The following is a 20,388-nucleotide window of genomic DNA, read 5'->3' on the forward strand; positions in this document are numbered from 1 at the left end:
TACGCTCCCCCGTTATACACATGGCTTCACTGCTCAGTGACTGCTGGATCTGTCGATGCGGTAATACAGTCTAGTGGATAATTTAGGCGAACTACTGACCACGTTGTACTCTGGATTTGATACAAGTTATGTAACCAATCTGCATCGAGAAAATTCGTTAAACAATAAGACAAACACAGCGCTTATTGCACAATCACGTAAAGTGATGATAAATCACATAAAATATGACTGTGATGCTCCCTACCGAGTAGAAGAAGTATAAAGTGCAGTTCTGCTCGTTGGATACGTGTCGAAACTGAGGTCAGTCTTAGTGCACGCTTTTAAAGCGGTATCTGTTTTGCGGTTTTTGTGTTCTTGGCTCTTATATGTTACAACATGCCGCCGCTGGTTTTTTCAGCTGCCCGTCACTTTTATTTGTGTCACGGCGCTACGATTTGCCGATTAGGTAGACGCGCTAAAAGCATTCGAGCGCGCAAATGTCAGTAATTTCCCAGCCTTTTGGAATGTTGATCATGAGGTTTTACCCAGATGCAAACGAAAGAAAAAGACTACAGTTTAACACAGGAGTTAACGAAGCCAGGCGGCTTAACCAGCGAGCTGTCTAGCTGATTGGCAACGTGATTGACACGCATCTCGTCACCTCTGTGTTCCATTAATATTTGCAACTTGAAGAATTTAATGGGAAGATGAAAAAAGAGTCGGAAGACATTCTGGTTGGGTGATAAACATATCTGCATAATTGCACTGACCTTTCTGCCGGAGCTTTGACGGCCTGCATTAACTCTCGAAAGGGGTCTGAATGCATTGGTTGTTATGTAGATCAACCGACGCCGATAAGTTGGCTCTGCACAGTGGTGGATGAATCATCCACCAGTTTCCCGGATTTCGGCAGGAAGGTGGATGCGATTTCACTGAACGTCCACCATCCACCTTCTCGCCAGTTACAAGCTTCGATGCGCTGCGATCCCGCAAGTCGAAGGCATTCTAGCACACTGCCCTATCAGTTGCGCTAAAAATTCTTTGATGATTTTCTTGAAAACCTTTGTGGAGCCTCCATTGTGATCGTGTCCCCTGTCTTCTGCGCTGGTACAGGCGGGATAAAAATGTTTTTCATGGGCGTAATTAGTATTTTTCCTTTATACAGACGTAAATATTTTACTTCGCAGTAATCATACTTCGTGCATTCCGCTATTTACTGTATAATCAGCCCAAAAAGATGGAGGCTATGACTTTGTAAAAAAAAATTATTTTCCCACGCGGGGAATTGAACCCCGGCCTCCGCCGTGAGAGGGCGGAATCCTAACCACTAGACTACATGGGACACCCGGCACTGTTTCTGGTGAACTATGAGAAGCTTGCCAATGATAGCGGTCGGCATATTCGCACATATTAGCCATGATTATCTAATCAGGACTTGGTGAGTTTTGCGCTCGATTTATCTACACTGGCTGCGTAACGGCTATGATGAGCTTCGGCTTTATTTGACTCGTACAGTCGTACCCCGTGCGTACTACCCTAGTACTACATTTAGGCCTCGTCCCGAATTCAAAGCGAATCTCGTTGCGATACAGCAACTCCACCTCGCGAGGTGGCTTCGCGTACCGTATCTGTAGGCGTGGCCACTGCATACAGCCACCTCGTGCGGTTGAGCAACCGTACCATAGCGAGATTCGCTTCGAATTCGGGACAAGGCCTTAGAGATTCGAGGCGAAAGATTAAACATGTTTTGAAACAGGACTTCGAGAGCCACGATCATCTCGATCAGCGATCAGCTATACCTTTCCAATCTCGATCAGCAAGTCCGTATGTTTTAAGCGAGAAGTGCGGCGCTCTTCACTGACTTTCCTCGGTAACAGCTTAGTGCAGGAGGTTTATGCAAACTTCTTTTTTACACATATTATTGACTAAATTTCTGGACCCTGACTGACCAGCTGGTATCCAATTTTTTTTGAATGTTTTATGCACAATAACCATTGTCAAACCTGAGGTATTCTATTGTTTTCGTAACACCATTTATAGTTATCAATAAGCGAACCGTACCAGTCAAAAATATAAGCTTGCCCGCTGGGTTGCTAGAGTAATATCTGGCCCTGTCCGAACGTTAATCTGGTTCACTGGTCGTTCGCCGTACGCATACGCTTGGAGCAGTGCTCCAAAATCAGCTTCACGACATCCGGATGCGACTGCAGCAACTGCCCCAGGATTTTCGTCGTCACAACATCTTTCATATTCCTGGGAATTGCACGCAGCGCCGCCTCCTTCAGCAAGCCCAGCCCGCGCTGATGCGCGAACAGCAATTAGCCCATTGCGGTCTCCGTGTTCACACTGTCCAACAGGATCTCTTCACAAGTGCGTGGCAGATCAGAAACCTAATACAACGGATATCTGTACTTTTGCAGCGTAAGACACGGATAATTATGCTAGACACTGTTTTTTCACATAAAACTGAAATCGCGATTCTGCTTTAAAGTAGCTCCAGTTTGATGTCAGACTCTAAAATTTTTTGAAGTGACATGAAACCGCATCTCTCACATTTACAAGTAAAGTGACAAGTAAAGTGACGACATCTACAATCAGCCTCTACTTTACTTGTCGGTTTTTTTATTTCTGTTGCATGTTTGGATGTGACATTATTACCAGTTTTATTGCTTACCGATACTGAAACTTAAATTCAGCGCTGATTTCCTGCTGCTCTGTGAACTTTGTGCTGTTCACATCTTCATCCGTCAGGTACAAGAACAAGGCCAGGGAATTGACTTCTTCGTTCATTTGAATTTCGCGGAAACAGGGCTTGACGGCGATACGCCAGCGCCCTGGACTACCTCTCTCCATTCCCACTTCCTTCAGCGTGATCCCGTCATTGTACATGCAATTCGTTTTATTCCGCAGCAAACTGAATTTCTCAATCGTCCACTGTAGCATGAAGCGTACCGTTTCGCGTCTGATGATCTCTTGAACGATTATGTCAGGCTGATTGTCCATTTCACAGCAGATTAACAGTTAACTCACCAAAATGTAGTACTGTGGTAAAAAAATTATTATTATTGGCTTTCTGGTGTAGTCAAAGATACTGCTGTTTAATATCAACCCAAATTTGTTTATACAACAACAAATAAAGCAAAAACCTTTTCCACGGTGCCAGCATAAGACAAACTAGATTTATTGCCAGATTACATATTTATTGTGAAAAGCCGAACAACAGTCGCGCATCGGGCCTAAATTCAGAATTGACTAAACAATCTCACGATAACCAACGGCTCAGTCTGAAAACAGTAAAAAAAGAGAACAGACACGTACATTCATTATCTGTACACTGTACTCATGTCATGTAGCAAGCATGATTTAATCATGTTGTGATCACGCAATATTGGCATAACTACCAGTACGAGTCTGCGACCAACGTCTGTACGCTCCAGGATACCCTAAAGGTATTCATGAGTCTGGTCTGGTACTATTTGTAGGTACAAGCCGGTCCGGACGATGAGCACGATAAAATACAGCGAAAATGTTAATTAATGGATTTACGCCAAAACATGGTGTAGTGGCCATAGTGCTAAAAGCGCGTTCAATATGCATTAGCTGTAACTTTACGTGTTCATTATCCGGGCCGACTTATACGCGTACTATACGTAGAGTATATAAGAGTGCGTGAGAAAAAACAAAACAACTGAAAGATCGGAAGAAATAGTTTATACAACCGCCAGCAATATAACCTGTGCGCTTCGACTGTGATTTCTAGATTACCATAGCAAGTTGCACCTTCCGCATAATGCCTGATTAATACCAAGGAACACAACGAACATTACAGAATATTTTTATATTAAATAATCACATGGAACGCGGAAATGGCAGCCGAAGCCTTTTTTGTTGTTAATTTATTGCAGTGCTGGGTACGTGCAGACGGTACAGGCATCCTGCGCAAATGCTCAACTACCATAGAGTCTGTGTTATATTTGACAACATTACCGATCCTGCAGCCTGGATTCTACCGGCAGAATACTCGCAAACAGCATACTCGCAGAGCGTGTAATCCATGGAGCACTCAATCCGTCGCCCATGGCGACCATCGCCGAGGGCCGTCGTAAAGGAGCTGGGAAAGAGATTACAGCAGCCGTACAAGTACGTTCACACAAATGACTGCGTCAGCGCCTGTCGTTAGAAATTCAAGGTAAAATGTAGCAACCGTTCTCTGAAGTCGGAAGTAAGGAACGCGCTGAAACACCCAACTTAATATTGTTGCTGAAACATGATTGCTGCTAGGCATATGTGTATGTAAGCGAAGTTACCAATTAAACCTATGCACTATGCAGGTTACAAACGAATGGAAGGTCGCTAATGCCGGACCATTGCCGGTACGTAGGTTACATGCTATGCAAACACACCGAAGCCGTCAGTATTTGTTTTAATTTTTCCTATGCAACATTTATTCTTCCTACTCTTTGCTTCCTAACAACAAAAGAATTAACGCACATTGTCTGCAAACGAAAAAGGTTCAAAATCCCTGTACGTAAACGTACTCAGTATCAGTGCAGGTAAGCGCATTCGATACCAATGGAAATAAGTAGTTGTGTACGAATTTAAAAATTTGGTAACGGAGGCACGATATCCGAAAGTCATAGAAACGACAGTGATGCATGCATGTAACTACTTTGTCCGGAAGCTAGAGGGTGCGGGTTCGGAAACGTTCGGATCGGCAGAATTGGTACTGCCGTTGATGCTGTGTACAGTGGTTTAACCATCTTTCGCTTGCCACCCTGAAGAAACTCTGCTGACTTAACTGTCAAAAGTAACTTTGTGCAGTTCTTCCACCAAACTGGCAGCTGCGATGCGCTCATCGCTGCTTTCCTGCAGGCACATCTTGATAATATTCGCAATCACTGGGTGTATGTTGTCGTTGATCAACGGCACAAACCCAGATGCTGTTTTATAAAAAATAAAATTATCGTTTTGATTATTGATTCGGATGGGCTCGTTTGTGCCTTGCACCATCCATTTGCCTTGGTTTCCGTAAAAGCAGTCCGCAAGATCCATTAGAATACAGCCTAAGCTCCATACATCGGTTTTTCGCCCTGGTTTTATATCTGCGTTGACCAAGAACTTGCCTACCATTTCCGGTGACATGTAGCGAGCTGTTCCTCGCATGCGCGTGACATCCTTAGTACCGGTTTGACTGTGCATCAGGGCAATATGGTCGTCTAGATCGGCTATAAGCAGGTCGTATCCGTTGGTATCATGGGCTCGTCGAACCAAAATATTTCCTGGTTTTAAATCTCCATGTATTACTTGTCTACCATGCAAATACGCAACACCCTCCGCGATCTGCTTCCCGAATTTTACCACGTCGTTCAAGGAAATTGTCTCCTTCGCATCTGCAAAGCTGCTAAGCAGGGCGGCTAAATCTTTCTCTACAAGCATAAAAAAACTAATGATTCCGAGGCTGTTGCTACCGAATAGATTTTTGGTTTAATTTAGAACTGCTGCAAGAGGACACAGGATCAACTGGTAGCGCTCTGAAGAAATTGGCTCGGTATATAGCACCAAAGTCGCACCCGGACTTGGGAGTGCACCAAAATCGTGCACTTGCACGGCAACTATTGCTTTCGCGTATTCCCAAAACCTTTTTTGCTTGAGGTGATGGCATTTGTTTGCAATTATGTCGTACATATGGGAGTGAAAATCATCTGTGCGCACAAATTCTTTTGGGCGAGTTATAATGGTAAGAAAACCCAAAAACTTTAGACTCATTCAGGTGTTCCAGGAATTTTATTTTGGGCCAATCTTCTTTACAGTCCGCATGGAAACGCACGTAACCATGAAGATCGTTTTTATGTCCACTGGTTTGTTCCACAACTTGGTTTCAAATTTTAAAAAAATTGTTCCCAATTTTTGAAATTTTGTTTAAACTTTTAAAAAAATGCTGAAGCAAATTTTCGGTGTAAAAACGAACTTACTGAGACATACATGTGTGCATAACAATTGCGTTGATGTGCACAGTTTGCAGAAGATCAGTCTGCAATCAGAATTTTGGTACATCTGAGTGCATTTTAGCCTTTTGGAATTTTCTATCTCCAAGCGGAAGTTGCGCGCGCAGATACTTTTCAATGAAAAGTCTCTGCGCGCGCAACGCCGTTTTCACATCAGCGTATACAAAACGGAATATTATCGTAAGCTGTATCAGTCTGTATGTTTAAATTTTACACGCTGAGTTCGCTTCCATGTAAACGCAAAAGCAAAATGTTTAAACCGAAATGTAAAGCTTTTTACCATAATAATCCATCAGCAGCTCCACGAATGTTCCCGTTCTTGTCTTTTTTATGCTAACTTTATGGTAAACCACCAGCCGCTCATGCTTCAGTGATAATAAACAGTTCCACTTTTCTGCAAGAACCTCAAGGTTTTGTGGGTCATCACGGGAAGGAACTCCATACCGAAATTTTTTGACCGCTACAGTATCTGAGCCTTCATAATTGCCGCGTGACACTATGGTAGCCAGGTATACAAAGCCATAAGAACCGTGCCCCAGTTCAGACTCATATTCAACACGATAGGTGCAAGTAGAACCAAGATGCAGTAGTTGTGCGTCAGCAGCGTTAGGGAGTATTTCTGCTGGTAGGATGCTGCTTTGTGAGGCTGTGTCTTCGGATTTCAATGATGCCGATGCCGTCGATTTCACTGTCTCATGGATGGGAGTCGATGGGGAGCGCTGTGGCATATTGGTTTCCTTCTCGGTATGCAGCGCATCCAGTCCTCGGAGAACCAGATCATCAGCAGCGCTGCTAAGCTCAGTATTTGGCTCCTGTATTATCTTAGTGATAAGCTCTCTTATCAATGGAATTTTTGATGTTCCTCCGGTTAAGATGAGGTCAAACTTGAGCTTTTTTCGTGCCGGTAGAGCCAAGCCTTCCGATATTTTACTGTACAGCAAATTCACTACTTGATAGCACAGTTTGTGCAGAAGTCCGTAGAAGTCGGTATGATTTATCTGAACGTTCAAATCGAGACCGGCATGAAAATTCGTGACATTGATTGTGGCATAATTGTTATGCGACAAGGCAATTTTGGCTGCCTCACACTCAAGTCGCAGACGGTGTACGCCATCACGATCAAATTGCACTTTCTCATCCAGATCCAACATTTCCTGAAATCGGTGAGCGCAATAATTCATCAGGAGAAAATCAATCTCATTTCCACCGTAATCCAATGGAAATGAGTAAATCTTGTCGTAGCCAGTAGAATGGAAAGAGTAAATCGACACACTAGAAAACTGCGCACCCATCCGCACGATAACAATATACCGGGAACTTGCCAGCATTTTGGGAAACTGCCTGAGTAAACCATGAATTTGCGTGTCCGAGCGGTCCAAGAATTTGGCTCCCTGGAAAACGGTATCTTTAACCACACTGCGTAAATTCTCCCTTAAACGTTCAATATCATGCGCTGCAATGTAGCACTCCCTAATGGAGAAATCCATATCATCTTGTTGTTGACACATGACACTCAAATGCTGCATAAACAATGCATTCAGCCCTTTGGCATCGGTTCCCAAGCCGTGAGTATACTGGCTTTCCCTGTCGATAGCACCCACACCTTCTTCGGGAGACGCTGTTGAGAGCAGGAGAAGACTGGAGTCCACAGCGTCATAAAACACTTGAAAAGGCTTACCAGCACCCAGGGATTCTCTTATGTGATCAGACGGCCGGCTTCGCAAGAGCAACGATGGTTGGAAAACTATGTAAGAGATGGTTTTCTTCGATAGCTCTCTAGCTTTGCATCCAATTACGGCGTTTTGATGCAATATGTTATGCTGGGACTCGAAGAAGTCCGGGAATTCCGATCCACCGGGCTTTGCGTGACCACGAACGAACATATATGTCGGAATCTCCTTTTGGTCACTAAATTCCAGCTGCTTAAACTGCTCATCTGCCAACTTGACGGCTACCCGAATGTACGCCGTCCCAAAGTCCAAGTACAGCTGCACCGGAACCTTGGGACGTTGAGTGTCAGCCTTGCGCGATGCCATGCTTTAGTTTTAAGCAACTAGAAATAAGATGCGACAAACACCTGTACACGATGTATTATCCTTAAAAACAAAACAAAATACCGTATATTTCATACAAAATGTACTATGAATAGAAGGAAGGCGAGTAAAGTCAAACAATTCAGAATGGCAGATACCGCGGTATATATACTAATTTCAACAAGGAAACGTCAGAACTACTGGCAGCAGCAAGCGGTGCATAATAATCGGAGCTGATTTTTACTGCTGTTGGAATATTATAACAGCCGGCTTAACATGCTACCACGTTTGAATCCGAGCTATCTACAGAGTAACAGACCATGCAAAGTCCCGATAAAATCGCTAAAGGTGCGGTATTTACGGTTCGTAGTTCTTCTTACTGCTTGCCGCCGATGCACCCAACGATAAACGCTACTTCAGAATTAAGGAGCACTTGGTTTATTACAAGCAACTAATTATGACGACTGCACAACATGCACGTCGGACTGGCTGATACAGCTACTGTTGTAATCGTACGGTCCTTTCGAGTTTCAAACAACAACACGGTACGTAGCTGTTATAGTCCGGTTTGCTGCCCTGCAGCGGAGTACCGTACTTTGAATCGCGTTGCGATTCAGAGACTAATTTGTCACTATCATTTGATTCATTTCAGATATGTGTTTAAAATCCATGTCGGTCAGGTACAAGTCGCCGGCAAGCAAAGCGAGAAGTGCGTAGGGTATAATTCGATGGTTGTAAATATTTGTTCCTTCATAGAAAAAGCAAAAAGGTATAGAGGAAACAAAACAGTACCAGTCTGAAAAACATAAAACAAAAAATATTAAGCGTAGATAATATTTCTGGAACGGCTAGTTACAGTTTTATTTTGACCGATGGTGCACCAAAGCTCAAATGGTATAATTTAATTAAGGTCATTAAGGGTACATATTATTTTTAGAAATACCACGGTAGTGCTTATCTTTTCTGTTGGCGATTAGAGACTACAGATACAGTTATGCGCAATCTTATGTGCTGTAATAGCCGCTGATTACATACATGTGCCTTTATAATTTTCATGTCCTGCGCTTTTAAATCACGTAACAATAACGGATTTTAATATGTAGCACTCACACGGTAAAATAGATAAAGGCAGGATAAAGGCCAACAAGTACTGTACTTATGGAAAAACTTACCAAAGTCGGGGGTTGATGTTGCTAGGTATATCATCGTCAGGCTGGCAGTCACTTGTTAGTTGTTACATAGTACCCGTACGACAAATATCGTTATACTTCATATAATGCTTTCCCGCTACAATTTGCCCAACCACGCATCGATCCAGCTCCGCATACACTCACACCGAAAGAGAGCGAACAAGACAAGAGAGCGTGTGTGCGAGATTGATCTCATCAGTCAACTGTAACGTTCCGCCATAAAGCTTCATTTGGATGTGCTTTATGAGTTTTTAATAGGAGAACTCGGCGTTTACATTTCCCATTCCCGCGGCCGCACATGGCCCATTCTGCCCCACTTTCCCACTTCCGTCCGCACTGCAACCACAACCCCGCGTCTTTCCGCCAACCGTTCCCCCACTCCAAGCACACAATGACACATGTGACCTTTCTTTACGACGCCGTAATTATAGCCATTTCCTTAATTTCTCCGATAAAAACAACCGACCAATAAGACGACACGAAGGCGGGTTCATCCCTTGACAAACAGATGGCAAAAACGGTAAAACCGTACAAATGCGATCTAATCCGTTGATGGGACATGTAAATAGGCGCATTTGCACGGGGAAGGGATAAATGCCCCGGATTTTCTCCACGTGGAAATTCGAGAGATTTTCTCGACAAGTGTGTGTGTTTTTCCCGCTCGTGCACAGCTGCGCCTTATCATCGGCGTTGCGTATGTATGACGTGGACACAATTGTACTGTGTATACAATCAATACCGGCAACACACAATCCAGTGAGTTGCGCGCGCGCACGGAGCGCTCATAAAGCTGAGCTAACGGAGAGAGATGCGCGTTAATGCGCAGCTGATCGTCGCTGGCGACTTGTCAGGGATGTGAGAGAGGGAGCGCGCGCGAGAGAGAGAGATACAAGCGGGGCTTTTGTGTTAGAACTTCCGTGCACACGTCGGAAACTGTTGGTTTAACACTCGTGTGCGTCTCTCTCTATCCGCTTATCCCAGCAATCTTCCGGCGCCGGGATTTTCTGTACTATAGTACCTTCTATTGTTATCCCTGACGAAAAGGTGCTGAATCGGCTCGCAACCCGGCTGGAGACCGGACGCCTCAAGTAGAGCCAATAAGAAACGCGCGCCTTGTGTATTACTGTGCTTGCTGTGTGCTGTGTGTGTGTGATGGAGAGGCATTCTTGATTTGTCCTGCTGGCTGCTGCAGCGGACGCTGCTTTCTCCGGCGCTGCGGCTCAGTCTCGAGAAAAACGGGGGGAGAGGAAGAAGTTGAGGGTAATCGTGTTAAGGCCCAAGAAAACGTTAAGAGGTTATCGATGGGTGGAAGGAACACACACACACGCTGCATGCGCTCGGCATTTCTCCCTCTTCTTGTGCTGCCGTTGGTGTATTGTAATGCCAATCTTAACTGGGATGCCTGGTTTGGTTAAAATGCCTGCCTGGATTGCTATACATTACTGGAAATAAATTTTCCCTGGATTATTTTTATTCGCGATTATCCCGGTAGATGTGTGTTAGGGATGCGTTTAATGTGATTGCTGTTACCCGGCAGCATCTATACACTATGCAGACCGATATTTAACCGGATATTTTTGGGATATACCGGATGCTCCCTTTATGGATATTGATTGTGCTGGGCCGGCGTGTGCTGTGTTCCCCTGTGGACGGCGAATAGCACACTTTCTCTGCCAACTATCATTCCTAACTTTGGCCGATGCTATCTATACAGCGCCCGTAATAATCAGCAGCAGTGCGCGTATATTTGGCCGGTGATCGATTTTTCCTGATTGTCTCCTTAACGATCGTGTAATTACCCGAGCATGACATATTAACAGCACCAAACGCCGCTGACCGTTAATTAATCTAGCGGCCGCAATGTAATTTACGCCGGTGTTGCATTACTTGAAATCGGTGTAAAAACACCACGGTACGTGTCAATCATCAAGGGGGGATTTTTGCGACACTGTGTGTGTGTAATGTTAATCCCCGCTGTCGTCCGGATATGTCTCCCATTACATCACCCCACTGATTTCCATTCCCGCGCGCGCTCTCGCGCCGTTCAATCAATACACTCTGCGCCGCAGCAAACGGAATTTTGTTTTCCTGCCCAATGCTGCACCTGTTCCCGCGCGCCATATATCGTTGTTAGAATTAATTGGATTAGTTTGCTGTTTCGTGGGATAGAACGCCACTAACTAATGGCCGACCGTCGTGTGGCCATGATTATTCGTCTGCCCTGTCATTATTGTCGTGGAGTGGCTGGCACGATTAAGCCGGTTTAAAGTGTGTGCGCCCGCACAATGGACATTAGCGCACAGGCAGCGGGTGAGTGTTGAGTGTGTATTTGGGCGCAATGCCAAAAGTACTCCCATATAGAAGCAGCCCAGCGTTGTGATTAACGTTATGGCTTCGACTTCCGCTCTATATTCTTCCCTTGTGACCAGTCCCATTAACCGTGTATTGTGCGCGGATTGTATATTTGTCAATTTGCACCGTCTTTCGTCTTTTCTTCCTAATTCCTGCGGCGTGTACGTTTTCGTTCCGCTCCACTTATTAGGCCAATGAGCTTTAAGAGAGGAATGTGTTCTGGCTCTATTTTCTAGTGCTTCCATTGAAATATTACCTAAACTATCATATAAAAATTTCTGCAGCTGTTTATTAAGTTTATTTAATTTAATTTTACTAAAAAAGACTTGCAGCTTTTTTCCGGGTTTTAACCGCTAGAAATGTACGATTTCAAGTGCTTCGATCGAGAAATATTAGGTAATTTTTTATTTTAAAAAATTTATTTCACAGTTGTTTAATTTATCATACTTGTTTGTTTTTTAAATTTGCCTTTATTCTCCAATAATCTGCTGAATTACTGTAAATCGAGACGCCATCTGGGCCTCATTATTTTTAAATTATTGCGTTCAGTTAATAAAAGATTCGCGAACAGAGAATTTTTCCCTTAGTACTCTAAAAAATAATCGTTCGTAAAAGGATGGATTTTCTCGTGATGACGCGTGTAATTATAGCAACCGTTTGTACGGAAACGCTTCCGTATTCATTTAATGCAGAGAAGAGAGGGTGGATGTTTTTGCATAAAGATCAGCGTTTGTGTTTGTAGAGAAATTGGCTATTTTGAGTGTAATGCACTGCTGGGCGCATTATGCCCTTAGCCAGTCTGTACAGCGTGTGCCCCCGATTCGATTTAGCATTTTATTCATTAATGCAAATTTCTTCCAACTAACTGCGTGCTTACACAACCGGAAATCATTGGTTTGCCGGCAGTTCAACGTTAAGCACGATTGCCGTCTGGCACGAACGTCCGCTGACTAAGAATCACTGTACAGATAATTTTATAAACGACAGGAATTTTTTTTATGTAAAAAGATATTCAGCATTTTTATCAGCATTAAAACTTTTTCTGTAAAAAAGCCAGCGAACCGTTTTTCAAGTGTAATAAAGCTTTTCTGTGTAGAAAAACTTTTAGTGATTCTTACCGGCCAAAATCAGTGTGTGTTTTTACTGGAGAATGAGTCCTAGATTAGAGTGGAAAAAGACGGCACAGATGCCGGGTTTTTCAAGTGCTACAACTTGTTAGTGTAAGCGCGGATATGGCAGCAAAAAAAATTAATAAAAGAGACAGCTGCTGCTGCTGTGATGTTCAGTGTGCGGAAAGAGCGGCATATACAGACTGTATACGCGTATGTATACACGGTTGATAGTCGATTCATTCATATGGATTGTGATCGATTTTGAGTGGCGTCTAGATTGTTGAATATTTCCGGCGCTGGAGACAGGCTGTAAATGACAAGTTATTAATTATTCAAACGGCATGTTTAAAATAGCAAACAATGCTGCCAGCGGACTACGGAACAGCGCCGGGCTTTGGAACATGAATGCTTAAGCAAGACAAAAAAAAAGCGCGACGATTGACGACACACACTTGTTAGTGTCTCAATACGTTTGACTACAATGCCAGCGATCTGTCTGCAGAACAACGTGACTTGTATCGTTTTACATTGAAAGAAAATTTGAGAACAACATTAAATTGCTTCATCCGTTAACAGCTAATTGAAAAAATAATAAAGGTGAAATACTTTCCAAGCAAAAATGCTGACTGCAAACTGAAAACACTAACTGGAATTGAGGTTACAAAAATTCATATTGTAAACGGCTTCAAATAGCAAACAAATCCCTTCACGCGCTTGAATAAATATAAAACAATATATTCAAGAAAGTTTTACAAGAAGAGTTATCTGAAAAACCATTGGATGTAGCGCAATCAAATTTGAAAAATTCGAAGCGAAACTTTTTTCCCAGGATTCCGTAAGCATGGGAAAAACTTTTCGCTCGGCTCAGAAAAATATTAAATAGATAATTTGTTTGAGCTTGTCAGTTTTGCCGTTAATGTTTTGTGTTTTCGGATTCATCACTGAGAAAGACGCGCAATAACCCAGTTCAAAACTTTTATTGGGAAGCGTTTTTTCCAGTGTTCGTTTCCAGTGGGAAAGATTCCTCACTCAGCTCATTAAAACATTTAATAAAATTTGATTGAGATTATCAGTTTTACTGTGCATTAAATGTGATAAAACTATTTAAGGGAAACGTTTTTCCCACGATTCACGGCGCGTGAAAAAAATTTCTCGCTCGGCTAAAAAAATTAAACAGTTAGACTTTTCGCATTTCATTGGGTGTGTTTTCGGCTTTGTACTGAGAAATACGCGGAAGTCATAATAATCTCCCGTAAGCTCCGCCCCACACCGGCGCCCCATCATCTAATCATTCCAGCGGCGTGTGTTTTAATTACAGATGGCAATTTAACCACGACGCATGCAACGACACTAACGCACGACCCCATTCACCTGCCGCCCACCTCCTCCCTGGCCCCGTCGACCTCCGCGGGGCTGCCCTTCGCCGACTTCGACAGCTACTGGCACTTCCACGTCTACATGCTGGCCTTTGCCTTCTTCTCCGTGTCTTTCTGCTCCTTCTTCTCGGCCATCAATATCCGCTCGCAATACCCACTGCAGACCCTCATGTTCATGGCCTGCATCTTCATTATGGCCTTCGGATTGGTCCGCAGCGGCTTCCTGCTGCTGGATCCCTATCACGCTCAATCACGCCTGCCGGCCTCCTTGTTAACGTTCCTGTATTCGCTCGGTACGGTGTAGAATTGGGGGCTAACAATGCCCGGCTACTTGACAAGGCATTGCTTTATTTTCTTCGATTTCATTGATTTACGGTTATTTCATTCGTGCTTTAGCTTTTATATTTACCATGATTTCAATGAGGTTTTCAAGATGTTTGGTGACTTCGGTGCAATAATCAGGCTTCAGCTGTCAGAAAAAAAATGAATCAAGTAGGCAACTTCTACAGATCGCTTTTGCTGAATTTTTATGCCGTCATAAAAATGCGATAAAGTATGAAATAAGAACTGTTTATAAAAAAAATTACAAACAAAATAACATTAGAAATTTAGAACTAACAAGCAAGTAAACAGAGAAAATAATGAACGGAAATAAAATTAAATGAATATCTTTACATAAATTTGCCGAAAAGTAAAAATTAATAAGGTAATTATTACACCAGCGGCCCGGCCTGAGCAAGGAAAATATTTTGTACTTTATCAAAACAGCGGAATATAAATTGCTTAAAAGATGTTCTAAAAAATAATTATAGTGTAAATCCAGTTAACCGCGAAATAAATTGCAGTAATTATCTGCTTTTGTGCAAAAAATTGAGGTGGCAGTTACCTATAACAATGATACGACATTTTTGTCTTGTCATCTTCCGAGTTTGATTTGATTCAATTTAATTTTCATAGCATTATGGCTTATGCAGTTATAAACGTGTGTGACACGGCCAGCTCCCAGACCAAACAAACGTTTGCCAATAAAATCAATCAGCAATAAATCGACTAATTGAATAAGAGAACAATTTATTTATACCGCGCATTCCTTATTGATGACATACCTCCTGCTTATATTATCCACAGGTTTTCCCAGTCTGACTGCCACCGTGGCCATGACCATCTTCTCCATCGCCAAACACTGTCTCCGCACCGAGCCCAAATCCTTCATCTACCTGATAATTTTATTGCATTTTTGTTTCTCCATCACAGCGGAAATTATCGCGGTCAACGAGGAATCGTGGCGGTTATTTCTGCAAACCGTAACGACCATCTTTTTATTATGGCCGTTGGGCTTGGCGCTGCTGTTCGGCAACATCCGGAAATCCCTGCAAAAAATGGACCACCCGGTGCAGCATGCACTAAAAAAGGAGCTTAAACCGGCGGCCTCCGTCGTCGCGCTACCGCCCAAGAAGAAACGCGCCCCGAAACGCGACCGGCGGAAATTCACTGATTCCGCCGCCCAGACGTCGTTTCTGCAGCGCCGGCCGACACCCAAACCGAAATCGAAATCGTGTGGGACGATTAATGAACCGCCCTCCGGGGGTGGTAGCCAGCTGACTATGCCCACCTCCTCGGTGGTCAGTATCGACAGTCTGGAATCATGGGATCATTTTTCCTTGCAGGTAAAAATTAAATCCGGCTCCGACGAGAATTCTTTTTTAGTTTTTTGTTTTTAAATCTAGACATTCAAAGCCTAATTAAATTAAAACAATTTATGAAAAATTACTTTTTATTGAATTAAGCAAATTTGATTTTGTTTTCTTGTCAAACCCAAAAACAGTTCACTTCATTTCAAAACCGGCTCAAAAGTGTTAGTTAAAGTTAAATTAAAGTGTTTAATTTTTTCCCACATTTTTTCAGGATTCCCCGCGTGTATCCCCGGTGTTAACGCGGCACTTCTCCATGCCGGCCGTCACCCACGGAACGGCCGCCCGGCGTTTCTGGAAGCAGTTTACATTCCGGAAGAATCAGCAGCTGACGAATACGTCGACCGGCTCATCACCGGTACGCAGTAACAGCAGCAGCGGCGGCCGGAAATTACGCAGCTTTAATTTTCGCTGGAGGAAGCCGGTGTTGGGCGGCAGTATGGCGGCCGCCGCTGCTCATTACCCGGCGAATCGTGTTGTCGAGCGTGAAGTAATTTCCGCCGCGGACAGCGATCAAGCCATCCACAAGGATCAGGATAGTACGCTGATTAACTACTTTACATCGCCCGATGTCGAACCGCTCTCCGCCGCCGTCGCCGTCGAGGGCGGTTGCCGGCCGACCGTGCAGACGGCACTGTTGCCGGTGCCGGTGACCGCCAATAATAACAGCAGCAGCGGAATTAATCTGCGCCGACTATCCAATACGGAGAAATCGCTGTTGAGCGATAAAATGTGGATCTCCATTCGGGCGCATTATGTGCTGATTGTTTTGTACTTGACGCTGTGTGGACTGTATTTGTACTCCGTGTTCAAATATCCGGTGGATATTCAGAGTCTGCCGCGGGAGGTCGTCTGGGATTGGTTTACATTTCACAGCTGCCTCAGGTGCGTCATACGATTACCCACGTCACACTGATCGATGACAACGTAAATTTAAAATAAACATAATTTTCGCTTTAATTTTGTATGTACACAAATATGCAGGTTATAAAAACTTACAAAATAATAAAAAAATAGATAAAAAAATGCATAGAAGGCTTATATGTATATAAAAAATATGTATTTCATGAAAAACTAATATACATATAAATATAAATATTTATAACTCATAAACATAACAAGAAATTAAATTCGCAGTTAGTTGAGCAGCTTAAGATTGTTATACCAAAAGTATAACGTAAATTTGTTGCGCTTTCATTTAACGAAATTGCTGCTAACCGCTTCTTTGAATTCAAAGTAAATCTATAATACTTTCTTAATAATTGTTTCGTACATTCGTAGTTAGTTCAGACATCCTTAAAATATTCTACAGGTATATTTAGTGTACGAGTATTTCTTTAAGCTATTTTCCTATATATATATATTTTCCTATATATATTTAAGCTATTGTAGAGATAGTTACGCATTGGATCAGTGCTAAAACTTTAAAATATTTTAAATACGTACCCTAGCTTTTGTCAGCGCAGGGTTATTGTTACTCAAACGGGCTGAACAGCAGGCACAGTTTTAAAATATTTTTTTCAAGTGTAGTGCATTTTCCTAAAGATACAAAACCCGAATAGTACTATTACTCGAAATTTAATCGGAAAAAAACAATTTTTAGTTTTTGATACTGTGGGGTGGGTTTTTCCCACGGATGTTGCGTTGAGAACCGCTTCTCTCCAATCGTTACGCGTTAAACAACAAGCGCCCCATTGATTATGTCACAGTGGCCAGATTGTATCCATTGTACAGCTGCGGCAGAAAAGGCCCGCACGTCTTCCGATTACGTCCTTATAAGTTGGCCTACATTCGGGTGAAAAGGCCTCTCTGGCAACACTTGAGGAGAGAGAGCGAGAGTTGTGCCGGGATAATTTTTACAAGCTGTATTCCGGTTACTTCCCCGACAAGACAAACATATGTATTCCTCTCTTGTTCTTCTGTTAGAGCGTTATGGTTTATTTAATGCCCGATGGTGGTACAAACGCTTGATGTTTATTCAGTAAATTCCGCTAACAATTCTTGCGGCCGTTTCAAGAGCGTTTAAAACGCTAAACTAACCAACGTGTTTCATTCTGAAAAAGCTCGGCCGAACGCGTTTAAGAATATACCGGCATTTTTTTCAGCGGAAAGCCGCGCATAACGAGAGCATTATCGTTTCGTATTTCGGCTCGTAGAAAAAAAGCCGGACGCCGACTTCCGGTGAAATATAATGCGTATGCTAATGGTTAGCCGGCGCTGCACTCCAGCCGCGACAGATTGGCCAATAATTGCTGTTTGTTTATTTTAAGGAATATAAGCAATCTCTGCGGTGTTTATCAGCAGAAATCCTGTCTTTCTACGATATACCGAAATAGCTCTTCGTTTAAGCAGGGCAGGGCAATTTTTTTCACATTTCCGGTGAAGAAATACTACTCCGTTTCCAGGTCATTAGACTGCCGAGTCATCAGTAAACACTTTGTAAAATGATCAGAAAGCGTAACTAGAGAGACAATATTTTAGCTGTACAGAAATGAACTTTTTATTAATTCCCATGCAAAAAATACTTAAATTGAAATTCGCACGCATATTATTACCAGCAGCGACCGAGAATTTTCGGAGACAGCTGTAAAAAAACAAAAATTAAAAGGGACCAATTAGGGTAATTTAAAGAGAGTAATTAAAATATGAAACCAGAATGGCAAAACATTTTCTGGAATTTCCTGGTCGCATCTCCAAAGCGCATATTAAAACTGCGTGACCGCGGTAATTAAACGTGAAAAATTATATCTGTGATGGAATTTTTTGTTTTCGTTCCCCTGATAAAATTCCTAGAACGGCTGTTAACAACAAGCCTATCACATTTCTTTCTCATCGCCTCTTACCGACAACTGATATACTCGAACATCGTTAATTATCTCTACCGCCGGTTCCTTATTATTTTTTACCGTAGCCAAGATAATTATAAGCCGAAAATAATTACACAGCAAAAGCGCCGAATCAGAAACGCAGATATTGACGATTCTAAGAAACTGTGCATATTTTCTAGGACCATGGAACTGCTCGTCAGCGTCTGCCTGGCCTACATCCTGGACCATGCCGGAGCCCTGGAGAACTGCAACATCCGCCAGAGGGAGCTCTTGCGCATTTAACACGCAAAAAAATCAGCGGACCCCGCTTCAATCCGATAAGAACACACTCCTTTCTTCAACCCGCGGCGCACACACCACACCACACAACACGCATTCTTTTCATTCCCTCTCTTCAGAAACTGTGATTACTTTTTTTGTGCTAGCTGTATCGGGACGCGATGCCAATCGGTGGATGATTAATCAAATGGTGTGTGTGTGTTGAGTGTGTATGCATGTGATAATGGCGTCCGTATTATGTGTTCAGCTGTCGCGCAATCGACAGTATACGCGTGTGAGTGTGCTCCCTCTCGGTGTGGTATTCTCCTCAACTGCGATTAATGCTCACAAAATGACCCATGGGGCCAAAGACTCTGCTGGGGCCACTGTTTGTTGCTTCTTACTGTGCCTGAGAATAATAATATTGTGTCTTGATAGATTGGCGACGCCTACAGTCAAAGTAAAGAAAAACGGCCACAGTCAAAAGGTTTGCTGCTGCGCAAAAGAGGATGACGTCAGTCGTCAGTGCATTTGTACAGTCGCTGCATCGATAAATGCTGCGGCGAACGGTCTCTGTCGTAAACGGTTTCGGTCGTCAAAGTTTCGGTTTTTCGGTTTTTGAGAAAAGAGGTTACAGTACAAGTTATACTGTTAATTCAGAACGTATCCGATCGAAGACGGACGTCTCCCTCGCCACTGGTCAGCCCAGTCTGTGCTGCTTGCTACCAAGCGCTGCAGTTGCCTGGACTGTGAAGTTCAGATTCAGACACCAGCTTCTATGTACGTTTTCACACATAACATAATGCATTTTGCACAATAACTAGATATGGGCGACTTCCTATACGTTAAATTTTTCGGGACATTTTTCTTTTACTTGTATCCGCAGTATCCCGCCGTATCCCACAGTATCCTCTACGCATCCTTCATGTATCCTCGCAAGTGTTTTAATTTTGTATTCATCTGCTGAATACAACTATGGGGGTTGCCATGTATTACCCCATAGGTGCATTAATACAAGTATTCGTCACTAATGTTTTGCAATTCTGGGACGGTAGTGCAACGGCAACTTCTAAGCTGCCATTAGTAGACCGGGTTACACACCCGTACTACGGTGAAAGGAGGTTTGATGGTTTGTCGGCGATCGCCGTCGGTCCACCGGTAACCTTACCAGTTTGAGGAATTACCCAAAAAAATAATAATTTTGCAACAATCTTCCAGGCTTACACACATATGTACTGAGCTGAAATGTCGTCATGGAAGACCAAGGGCAAAAGCAAGAGCAACGATGATTTCGGAAGATTCAGACTTTTTCAAAAGTCTGGAAAATACAGGCTAAAACAAGGCAATTCGTACAAGTACCCGATCAGACGTTTCCATTTTCAGAGAACGTCAAGCCTTTTGTACTAACTTGACGTATACAAATCTTTTGACTACTGAATGCGGTAAAGCGATACAAGAAAAGTTCTTGGGAGTGTGCGAAAGTGAAGGTCTTCGTGCATACATCTGTACACAAATTTTTGTGTGATATGTACCGGCTCATGATCATTTATCTTAACAGACCCGA

The 20,388-nt window shown here is 43.0% G+C and overlaps 2 protein-coding genes and 1 non-coding gene across 4 annotated transcripts; 1 reads left to right on the top strand and 2 right to left on the bottom strand.

Moving 5' to 3' along the window:
• Positions 1-1,249: 1,249 nt before the first annotated feature.
• On the bottom strand, positions 1,250-1,321 carry Trnae-cuc (transfer RNA glutamic acid (anticodon CUC)). The gene has a single exon. It is a non-coding gene; the product is annotated as a tRNA-Glu (tRNA).
• A 3,066-nt stretch (positions 1,322-4,387) lies between these two features.
• LOC129600287 (uncharacterized) lies at positions 4,388-9,315 on the bottom strand. 2 transcript variants are annotated; one of them, XM_055498763.1, is made up of 3 exons: positions 9,190-9,315; positions 6,265-8,037; positions 4,388-5,405 (listed from the first exon to the last, which is right to left on the bottom strand). In XM_055498763.1, exons 2-3 carry the CDS (start codon positions 8,018-8,020, stop codon positions 4,774-4,776), a joined length of 2,388 nt encoding a protein of 795 aa, XP_055354738.1. In that variant the 5' UTR covers positions 8,021-8,037; positions 9,190-9,315; the 3' UTR covers positions 4,388-4,773. The 2 variants fall into 2 exon arrangements, with proteins under 2 accessions (XP_055354738.1, XP_055354741.1); XM_055498766.1 differs by lacking the exon at positions 9,190-9,315 and adding an exon at positions 8,398-8,516.
• Positions 9,316-10,449: 1,134 nt separating this feature from the next.
• On the top strand, positions 10,450-19,268 carry LOC129600288 (uncharacterized). Its single transcript, XM_055498767.1, has 5 exons — positions 10,450-11,517; positions 13,990-14,340; positions 15,176-15,714; positions 15,953-16,623; positions 18,746-19,268. The coding sequence occupies exons 1-5, from the start codon at positions 11,493-11,495 to the stop codon at positions 18,846-18,848; spliced, it is 1,689 nt and encodes a 562-aa protein (XP_055354742.1). The 5' UTR covers positions 10,450-11,492; the 3' UTR covers positions 18,849-19,268.
• The last annotated feature ends 1,120 nt before the right edge of the window (positions 19,269-20,388 follow it).

Source organism: Paramacrobiotus metropolitanus, unplaced genomic scaffold (assembly GCF_019649055.1).
Source record: "Paramacrobiotus metropolitanus isolate TYO unplaced genomic scaffold, Prichtersi_v1.0 Parri_scaffold0000170, whole genome shotgun sequence".
Classification (NCBI taxonomy): domain Eukaryota; kingdom Metazoa; phylum Tardigrada; class Eutardigrada; order Parachela; family Macrobiotidae; genus Paramacrobiotus; species Paramacrobiotus metropolitanus.

Bases quoted from the DNA above. Each gene is read 5' to 3' on its own strand.
- LOC129600287 (XM_055498763.1), bottom strand. From the start codon at position 8,020: ATGGCATCGCGCAAGGCTGACACTCAACGTCCCAAGGTTCCGGTGCAG. The intron at 5,406-6,264 runs GTAAAAAGCTTT...TTATGCTTGTAG, and splicing joins GCTGCTGATGGATTATTATG to AGAAAGATTTAGCCGCCCTG.
- LOC129600288 (XM_055498767.1), top strand. From the start codon at position 11,493: ATGGACATTAGCGCACAGGCAGCGG. The intron at 11,518-13,989 runs GTGAGTGTTGAG...TTTTAATTACAG, and splicing joins CATTAGCGCACAGGCAGCGG to ATGGCAATTTAACCACGACG. The intron at 16,624-18,745 runs GTGCGTCATACG...CATATTTTCTAG, and splicing joins ACATTTCACAGCTGCCTCAG to GACCATGGAACTGCTCGTCA.